Source organism: Labrus mixtus, chromosome 8 (genome assembly GCF_963584025.1).
Source record: "Labrus mixtus chromosome 8, fLabMix1.1, whole genome shotgun sequence".
Lineage (NCBI taxonomy): Eukaryota > Metazoa > Chordata > Actinopteri > Labriformes > Labridae > Labrus > Labrus mixtus.
In genome coordinates, this window is record NC_083619.1 from 30622962 (window position 1) to 30633013 (window position 10052).

Here is a 10052-nt window from a genome sequence, read left to right on the forward strand (position 1 = left end):
AGAATACAAATATATGGATTTTTTAGGTAAAGTAACATTTGAGGCAGCAGCAAATAAAAAAGTTTCTGTTTATTCATTTCATTCTTTATATATTTTGAACTGCCTGTTTTGCTGCATTCAGGGTCTGCAAATTCGTTAGGATTTTCAGGTTTCTGTTAAATAAATGAAACCGTCTGTACTTTTCATATGGACTAATTACCGTATTTCTTGAGGATTTTTACCCTTTAAAGCTTTAAACGTTGCACACATATCCCCCAAAAGGACGTACAATTACCAAAAACCAAATCCCAAAGTATGAGGGAAAGTAATCAAGTCTTAAAGTGCTTTAAATATTATTTTAATCAGATCTAAAAATCGATTGTGTTGGATTTTGTACTGAGTAGTCTTTTTTACGACATGCGCAGGAAAGACTTGAAGGCAGCATGACCGTTATCATTTAAAAAATACAGTTAGAACGGGATTTTCCTCTTTGCTAACGCGGAGATTAAAACGGTTATCTGGATCTAAATTAAAGCAGATTAAAACGGTTATCTGGATCTAAATTAAAGCAGATTAAAACGGTTATCTGGATCTAAATTAAAGCAGATTAAAACGGTTATCTGGATCTAAATTAAAGCAGATTAAAACGGTTATCTGGATCTAAATTAAAGCATATACACGGACAGGAAACGTCGTGACATTACACGATGGACGGTAACGACGACCGGTTGGATGTTATCCGGAGTTTCACGGTGAACAGTTTCAGGTTGGACCCGGACAGTTGGCGGGAGTTGGTATCGGAGGAGGAGAACAGGGTTATCTTTAAAGGTTTCTTCAGCTCTCAGGACTTCAGTAACCTGTTCATCTACCGGGACTCAGAGTCTGGACTCTCCGTCAGCCTCCACTTTCCTAAAAATGTCCAAACTAAAGTCATCTGTGTCTCCAAAACATCCCGGGAAGCTTTCAGCACCGGAAGTGTCCGAGAGAGGTTCATGATTCAAGAAGTGCAGGGAGACAGCGCCATGACGTCACTGGTCTCAGTGTGTGAGGAGGTGAGTGTGTGTGTGTGTGTGTGTGTGTGTGTGTGAGAGAGAGAGTGTGAGGAGGTGAGAGAGTGAGGAGGTGAGAGAGAGAGAGAGAGAGAGAGAGAGAGTGTGTGTGTGTGTGTGTGTGTGTGTGTGTGTGTGTGTGTGTGTGTGTGTGTGTGTGTGAGGAGGTGAGAGTGTGTGTGTGTGTGTGTGTGTGTGTGTGTGTGAGGAGGTGAGAGAGTGTGAGAGGAGGTGAGAGAGTGTGTGAGGAGGTGAGAGAGTGTGAGAGGAGGTGAGAGAGTGTGAGAGGTGAGAGAGTGTGTGAGGAGGTGAGAGAGTGAGAGGAGGTGAGAGAGTGAGAGGAGGTGAGAGTGTGTGAGGAGGTGAGAGAGTGAGAGGAGGTGAGAGAGTGTGTGAGGAGGTGAGAGAGTGTGAGAGGAGGTGAGAGAGTGTGAGGAGGTGAGAGAGTGTGAGAGGAGGTGAGAGAGTGTGTGAGGAGGTGAGAGAGTGTGAGAGGAGGTGAGAGAGTGTGAGAGAGTGTGTGAGGAGGTGAGAGAGTGAGAGGAGGTGAGAGAGTGTGAGGAGGTGAGAGAGTGTGTGAGGAGGTGAGAGAGTGAGAGGAGGTGAGAGAGTGTGTGAGGAGGTGAGAGAGTGTGAGAGGAGGTGAGAGAGTGTGAGGAGGTGAGAGGAGGTGAGAGAGTGTGAGAGGAGGTGAGAGAGTGTGAGGAGGTGAGAGAGTGTGAGGAGGTGAGAGTGAGGAGGTGAGAGAGAGTGTGTGTGTGTGTGTGTGTGTGTGTGTGTGTGTGTGTGTGTGAGAAGGTGAGAGAGTGTGTGTGTGTGTGTGTGTGTGTGTGTGTGTGTGAGGAGGTGAGAGAGTGTGAGAGGAGGTGAGAGAGTGTGTGAGGAGGTGAGAGAGTGTGTGAGGAGGTGAGAGAGTGTGAGGAGGTGAGAGAGTGTGTGAGGAGGTGAGCGAGTGTGAGAGAGTGTGAGGAGGTGAGAGTGTGAGAGGAGGTGAGAGAGTGAGAGGAGGTGAGAGAGTGTGAGAGGAGGTGAGAGAGTGAGGAGGTGAGAGAGTGTGTGAGGAGGTGAGAGTGTGTGTGTGTGAGGAGGTGAGAGAGAGTGTGTGTGTGTGTGTGTGTGTGTGAGGAGGTGAGAGTGTGAGAGGAGGTGAGAGAGTGTGTGAGGAGGTGAGAGAGTGTGTGAGGAGGTGAGAGAGTGTGAGGAGGTGAGAGAGTGTGTGAGGAGGTGAGAGAGTGTGAGGAGGTGAGAGAGTGTGTGAGGAGGTGAGAGTGTGAGGAGGTAAGAGAGTGTGTGAGGAGGTGAGAGAGTGTGAGGAGGTGAGAGAGTGTGTGAGGAGGTGAGAGAGTGTGAGAGAGTGTGAGGAGGTGAGAGAGTGTGAGGAGGTGAGAGAGTGTGTGAGGAGGTGAGAGAGTGTGAGGAGGTGAGAGAGTGTGAGAGAGTGTGAGGAGGTGAGAGAGTGTGAGGAGGTGAGAGAGTGTGTGAGAGGAGGTGAGAGAGTGTGAGGAGGTGAGAGAGTGTGAGGAGGTGAGAGTGTGAGAGGAGGTGAGAGAGTGTGAGGAGGTGAGAGAGTGTGAGGAGGTGAGAGAGTGTGAGGAGGTGAGAGTGTGAGAGAGTGTGAGGAGGAGAGAGAGTGTGAGGAGGTGAGAGGAGGTGAGAGAGTGTGTGAGGAGGTGAGAGAGTGTGAGGAGGTGAGAGTGTGAGAGGAGGTGAGAGAGTGTGTGAGGAGGTGAGAGAGTGTGTGAGGAGGTGAGAGAGTGTGAGGAGGTGAGAGAGTGTGAGAGGAGGTGAGAGAGTGTGAGAGGAGGTGAGAGAGTGTGTGAGAGGAGGTGAGAGAGTGTGAGAGGAGGTGAGAGAGTGTGTGAGGAGGTGAGAGTGTGAGAGGAGGTGAGAGAGTGTGTGAGGAGGTGAGAGAGTGTGAGGAGGTGAGAGAGTGTGTGAGGAGGTGAGAGAGTGTGTGAGGAGGTGAGAGAGTGTGAGGAGGTGAGAGAGTGTGTGAGGAGGTGAGAGAATGTGAGGAGGTGAGAGAGTGTGTGAGGAGGTGAGAGTGTGAGGAGGTGAGAGAGTGTGTGAGGAGGTGAGAGAGTGTGAGGAGGTGAGAGAGTGTGTGAGGAGGTGAGAGAGTGTGAGAGAGTGTGAGAGAGTGTGAGGAGGTGAGAGAGTGTGAGGAGGTGAGAGGAGGTGAGAGAGTGTGTGAGGAGGTGAGAGAGTGTGAGGAGGTGAGAGAGTGTGTGAGGAGGTGAGAGTGTGAGGAGGTGAGAGAGTGTGAGGAGGTGAGAGAGTGTGAGGAGGTGAGAGAGTGTGTGAGAGGAGGTGAGAGAGTGTGAGGAGGTGAGAGAGTGTGAGGAGGTGAGAGTGTGAGAGGAGGTGAGAGAGTGTGAGGAGGTGAGAGAGTGTGAGGAGGTGAGAGAGTGTGAGGAGGTGAGAGTGTGAGAGAGTGTGAGGAGGAGAGAGAGTGTGAGGAGGTGAGAGGAGGTGAGAGAGTGTGTGAGGTGAGAGAGTGTGAGGAGGTGAGAGTGTGAGAGGAGGTGAGAGAGTGTGTGAGGAGGTGAGAGAGTGTGTGAGGAGGTGAGAGAGTGTGAGGAGGTGAGAGAGTGTGAGGAGGTGAGAGAGTGTGTGAGGAGGTGAGAGAGTGTGAGGAGGTGAGAGAGTGTGAGGAGGTGAGAGAGTGTGTGAGAGGGTGAGAGAGTGTGAGGAGGTGAGAGTGTGAGAGGAGGTGAGAGAGTGTGAGGAGGTGAGAGAGTGTGAGGAGGTGAGAGAGTGTGAGGAGGTGAGAGTGTGAGAGAGTGTGAGGAGGAGAGAGAGTGTGAGGAGGTGAGAGGAGGTGAGAGAGTGTGTGAGGAGGTGAGAGAGTGTGAGGAGGTGAGAGTGTGAGAGGAGGTGAGAGAGTGTGTGAGGAGGTGAGAGAGTGTGAGGAGGTGAGAGAGTGTGAGAGGAGGTGAGAGAGTGTGAGGAGGTGAGAGAGTGTGTGAGGAGGTGAGAGAGTGTGTGAGAGGAGGTGAGAGAGTGTGAGAGGAGGTGAGAGAGTGTGTGAGGAGGTGAGAGTGTGAGAGGAGGTGAGAGAGTGTGTGAGGAGGTGAGAGAGTGTGAGGAGGTGAGAGAGTGTGTGAGGAGGTGAGCGAGTGTGTGAGAGTGTGAGGAGGTGAGAGAGTGTGAGGAGGTGAGAGGAGGTGAGAGAGTGTGTGAGGAGGTGAGAGAGTGTGTGAGGAGGTGAGAGAGTGTGAGGAGGTGAGAGAGTGTGAGGAGGTGAGAGAGTGTTTGAGGAGGTGAGAGTGTGAGAGGAGGTGAGAGAGTGTGAGGAGGTGAGAGAGTGTGTGAGGAGGTGAGAGAGTGTGAGGAGGTGAGAGAGTGTGTGAGGAGGTGAGAGAGTGTGAGGAGGTGAGAGAGTGTGTGAGGAGGTGAGCGAGTGTGTGAGAGGAGGTGAGAGTGTGTGAGGAGGTGAGAGAGTGTGAGGAGGTGAGAGAGTGTGTGAGGAGGTGAGTGTGTGTGTGAGGAGGTGAGAGAGTGTGAGAGGAGGTGAGAGAGTGTGTGAGGAGGTGAGAGAGTGTGTGAGGAGGTGAGAGAGTGTGAGGAGGTGAGATAGTGTGTGAGGAGGTGAGAGTGTGTGAGGAGGTGAGAGTGTGTGAGGAGGTGAGAGGAGGTGAGAGAGTGTGTGAGGAGGTGAGAGAGTGTGTGAGGAGGTGAGAGAGTGTGAGGAGGTGAGAGTGTGTGAGGAGGTGAGAGAGTGTGAGAGGAGGTGAGAGAATGTGTGAGGAGGTGAGAGAGTGTGAGGAGGTGAGAGAGTGTGAGAGGAGGTGAGAGAGTGTGTGAGAGGAGGTGAGAGTGTGTGAGGAGGTGAGAGAGTGTGAGGAGGTGAGAGAGTGTGAGGAGGTGAGAGAGTGTGTGAGGAGGTGAGAGAGTGTGAGGAGGTGAGAGAGTGTGTGAGGAGGTGAGCGAGTGTGTGAGAGGAGGTGAGAGAGTGTGAGGAGGTGAGAGAGTGTGAGAGGAGGTGAGAGAGTGTGAGGAGGTGAGAGAGTGTGTGAGGAGGTGAGAGAGTGTGTGAGAGGAGGTGAGAGAGTGTGAGAGGAGGTGAGAGAGTGTGTGAGGAGGTGAGAGTGTGAGAGGAGGTGAGAGAGTGTGTGAGGAGGTGAGAGAGTGTGAGGAGGTGAGAGAGTGTGTGAGGAGGTGAGCGAGTGTGTGAGAGTGTGAGGAGGTGAGAGAGTGTGAGGAGGTGAGAGGAGGTGAGAGAGTGTGTGAGGAGGTGAGAGAGTGTGTGAGGAGGTGAGAGAGTGTGTGAGGAGGTGAGAGTGTGTGAGGAGGTGAGAGTGTGTGAGGAGGTGAGAGGAGGTGAGAGAGTGTGTGAGGAGGTGAGAGAGTGTGTGAGGAGGTGAGAGAGTGTGAGGAGGTGAGAGTGTGTGAGGAGGTGAGAGAGTGTGAGAGGAGGTGAGAGAATGTGTGAGGAGGTGAGAGAGTGTGTGAGAGGAGGTGAGTGTGTGAGGAGGTGAGAGAGTGAGGAGGTGAGAGAGTGTGAGAGGAGGTGAGAGAGTGTGAGGAGGTGAGAGACTGTGTGAGGAGGTGAGAGAGTGTGTGAGAGGAGGTGAGAGAGTGTGAGAGGAGGTGAGAGAGTGTGTGAGGAGGTGAGAGTGTGAGAGGAGGTGAGAGAGTGTGTGAGGAGGTGAGAGAGTGTGAGGAGGTGAGAGAGTGTGTGAGGAGGTGAGCGAGTGTGTGAGAGTGTGAGGAGGTGAGAGAGTGTGAGGAGGTGAGAGGAGGTGAGAGAGTGTGTGAGGAGGTGAGAGAGTGTGTGACGAGGTGAGAGAGTGTGAGGAGGTGAGAGAGTGTGAGGAGGTGAGAGTGTGAGAGGAGGTGAGAGAGTGTTTGAGGAGGTGAGAGTGTGAGAGGAGGTGAGAGAGTGTGTGAGGAGGTGAGAGAGTGTGTGAGGAGGTGAGAGAGTGAGGAGGTGAGAAAGTATGTGAGGAGGTGAGAGAGTGTGAGGAGGTGAGAGAGTGTGAGAGGAGGTGAGAGAGTGTGAGGAGGTGAGAGAGTGTGTGAGGAGGTGAGAGAGTGTGAGAGGAGGTGAGAGAGTGTGTGAGGTGAGAGTGTGAGAGGAGGTGAGAGAGTGTGTGAGGAGGTGAGAGTGTGAGAGGAGGTGAGAGAGTGTGTGAGGAGGTGAGAGAGTGTGAGGAGGTGAGAGTGTGTGAGGAGGTGAGCGAGTGTGTGAGAGGAGGTGAGAGTGTGTGAGGAGGTGAGAGAGTGTGAGGAGGTGAGAGAGTGTGTGAGGAGGTGAGTGTGTGTGTGAGGAGGTGAGAGAGTGTGAGAGGAGGTGAGAGAGTGTGTGAGGAGGTGAGGAGGTGAGAGAGTGTGTGAGGAGGTGAGAGAGTGTGAGGAGGTGAGATAGTGTGTGAGGAGGTGAGAGTGTGTGAGGAGGTGAGAGTGTGTGAGGAGGTGAGAGGAGGTGAGAGAGTGTGTGAGGAGGTGAGAGAGTGTGAGGAGGTGAGAGAGTGTGAGGAGGTGAGAGTGTGTGAGGAGGTGAGAGAGTGTGTGAGAGGAGGTGAGAGTGTGTGAGGAGGTGAGAGTGTGTGAGGAGGTGAGAGAGTGAGGAGGTGAGAGAGTGTGAGGAGGTGAGAGAGTGAGGAGGTGAGGGAGTGTGAGGAGGTGAGAGTGTGAGGAGGTGAGAGAGTGTGTGAGGAGTTCTTCTCAGGTATATCTTGTTCAGCTCAGGTATATTTAGTTCTGCTCAGGTATATCTAGTTCTGCTCAGGTATATTTAGTTCTGCTCAGGTATATTTAGTTCTTCTCAGGTATATCTAGTTCAGCTCAGGTATATCTAGTTCAGCTCAGGTATATCTAGTTCAGCTCAGGTATATCTAGTTCTGCTCAGGTATATTTAGTTCTGCTCAGGTATATTTAGTTCTGCTCAGGTATATTTAGTTCTTCTCAGGTATATCTAGTTCAGCTCAGGTATATTTAGTTCTTCTCAGGTATATCTAGTTCTGCTCAGGTATATTTAGTTCTGCTCAGGTATATCTAGTTCAGCTCAGGTATATCTAGTTCAGCTCAGGTATATCTAGTTCTGCTCAGGTATATTTAGTTCTGCTCAGGTATATCTAGTTCAGCTCAGGTATATTTAGTTCTTCTCGGGTATATCTAGTTCTGCTCAGGTATATCTAGTTCTGCTCAGGTATATTTAGTTCTTCTCAGGTATATCTAGTTCAGCTCAGGTATATCTAGTTCTTCTCAGGTATATCTAGTTCAGCTCAGGTATATCTAGTTCTGCTCAGGTATATCTAGTTCAGCTCAGGTATATCTAGTTCAGCTCAGGTATATTTAGTTCTGCTCAGGTATATCTAGTTCTGCTCAGGTATATTTAGTTCTGCTCAGGTATATCTAGTTCTGCTCAGGTATATCTAGTTCAGCTCAGGTATATTTAGTTCTGCTCAGGTATATCTAGTTCTGCTCAGGTATATTTAGTTCTGCTCAGGTATATCTAGTTCTTCTCAGGTATATCTAGTTCAGCTCAGGTATATTTAGTTCTTCTCAGGTATATCTAGTTCAGCTCAGGTATATTTAGTTCTGCTCAGGTATATCTAGTTCAGCTCAGGTATATTTCGTTCTGCTCAGGTATATCTAGTTCTGCTCAGGTATATCTAGTTCTGCTCAGGTAGTTCTGCTCAGGTATATCTAGTTCAGCTCAGGTATATTTAGTTCTGCTCAGGTATATCTAGTTCAGCTCAGGTATATCTAGTTCAGCTCAGGTATATTTAGTTCTGCTCAGGTATATCTAGTTCAGCTCAGGTATATTTAGTTCTGCTCAGGTATATCTAGTTCAGCTCAGGTATATCTAGTTCCATCCTTAGATAAGTGAAAAATAATTTTGGATGCAACAAAGAGCTAATGCTATGTACCCTCAGGTGAGCTGTCCGTTACTTAGCAACCAAGAGAGCAGCGGGGCAGCAGGTGAGGTGGAGGAACCTCAGAGGATCATGGAGAGAAAGAAGAACGAGACGCTGGTGATGAAGGCTCAGATAGAGGGATGGACCTTTCTGCCTCATCAACATGGCAACACAGTCCATGACCATAATCTCCATGACAACTCTAAAGGATGGTAAGACAAACAAATGTTTATAGACAGGGACGTCTCTTCTTCTTCTTCTCTTAAAGGGACGTCTCTTCTTCTTCTCTTAAAGGGACGTCTCTTCTTCTTCTCTTAAAGGGATGTCTCTTCTTCTTCTTCTCTTAAAGGGACGTCTCTTCTTTTTGTTCATATTTGAAATGAAGTTTGTTCTTCTTCTCCACTCTCACAGGAAGTCATCAGACCTGAAGCTCTCCCAGGCCTGTGATTGGACGATAACAGAGTGGCTGAATCTGGTGTCAGAGTTCCTGCTGCAGGACTCGTCTGAGACTGTTTTGGACGGAGTGAAGCCTCTCCCCTCAGAGGAGTTTAACTTTTGGAGGAGCAGAGTGAAGAATCTGCAGTCCCTCCAGCAGCAGGTGATGGTCACTAAGGCATAGGGCACTCAGTGTAGGTCACTACAGCGCAGGTCAGTCAGCGTAGGTAACTACGGTGTAGGGCACTCAGTGTAGGTCGCTACAGTGTAGGTCACTACAGTCTGGATCACTACAGTGTAGATCACTACAGTGTAGGTCACTACAGCATAGGTAACTACAGTCTGGATCACTACAGTGTAGATCAGCGTAGGTCACTACAGTCTGGATCACTACAGTGTAGATCACTACAGTGTAGGTCACTACAGCTTAGGTAACTACAGTCTGGATCACTACAGTGTAGATCACTCAGCGTAGGTCACTACAGCACAGGTCAGTCAGCGTAGGTAACTACGGTGTAGTAGGGCACTCAGTGTAGGTCGCTACAGTGTAGGTCACTACAGTCTGGATCACTACAGTGTAGATCACTACAGTGTAGGTCACTACAGCATAGGTAACTACAGTCTGGATCACTACAGTGTAGATCAGCGTAGGTCACTACAGTCTGGATCACTACAGTGTAGATCACTACAGTGTAGGTCACTACAGCTTAGGTAACTACAGTCTGGATCACTACAGTGTAGATCACTCAGCGTAGGTCACTACAGCACAGGTCAGTCAGCGTAGGTAACTACGGTGTAGTAGGGCACTCAGTGTAGGTCACTACAGTGTAGATCACTACATTGTAGGTCACTACAGCGTAGGTAACTACAGTCTGGATCACTACAGTGTAGATCACTCAGCGTAGGTCACTACAGTGTAGGTCACTACAGCTTAGGTCACTACAGTCTGGATCACTACAGTGTAGATCACTCAGCGTAGGTCACTACAGCGCAGGTCAGTCAGCGTAGGTAACTACGGTGTAGGGCACTCAGTGTAGTTCGCTACAGTGTAGGTCACTACAGCTTAGGTCACTACAGTCTGGATCACTACAGTGTAGGTCACTCAGCGTAGGTCACTACAGCGCAGGTCACTACAGTGTAGGTCACTCAGCGTAGGTAACTACAGTGTAGGTCACTACAGTGTAGGTCACTCAGCGTAGTTCACTAAAGCGTAGGTCACTCAAGCGCAGGTCACTCAGCGTAGGTCACTACAGCGCAGGTCACTACAGCGCAGGTAACTACAGTGTAGGTCACTACAGTGTATGTCACTACAGTGTAGGTCACTCAGCGTAGTTCACTAAAGTGTAGGTCACTCAAGCGCAGGTCACTCAGCATAGGTCACTACAGTGTAGGTCACTCAGCGTAGTTCACTAAAGTGTAGGTCACTCAAGCACAGGTCACTCAGCGTAGATCACTACAGCGTAGGTCAGTCAGCGTAGGTCACTCAGTGTAGGTCACTACAGCGCAAATCACTACAGCGCAGGTCACTCAAGCGCAGGTGACTCAGCGTAGATCACTACAGCGTAGGTCACTCAGCGTAGGTTACTCAGTGTAGGTCACTACAGCGCAGATCACTACAGCGCAGGTAACTACAGTGTAGGTCACTCAGTGTAGTTCACTAAAGCGTAGGTCACTACAGTGTAGGTCACTCAACGTAGTTCACTAAAGCGTAGGTCACTCAAGC

General features: G+C 49.9%; 1 protein-coding gene across 2 annotated transcripts in view; it reads left to right on the forward strand.

Moving 5' to 3' along the window:
- Positions 1 to 417: 417 nt before the first annotated feature.
- The window catches only part of LOC132979636 (dynein axonemal heavy chain 17-like), a 70350-nt gene continuing 60715 nt past the window's right edge, over positions 418 to 10052 (forward strand). For both annotated transcript variants that reach the window (XM_061045520.1, XM_061045521.1), the window contains exons 1-3: positions 418 to 1031; positions 7913 to 8106; positions 8306 to 8492. In XM_061045520.1, the coding sequence (XP_060901503.1) occupies positions 687 to 1031; positions 7913 to 8106; positions 8306 to 8492 (726 nt within the window). In that variant the 5' untranslated portion in view covers positions 418 to 686. The remainder of the gene's footprint in view (positions 1032 to 7912; positions 8107 to 8305; positions 8493 to 10052) is intronic.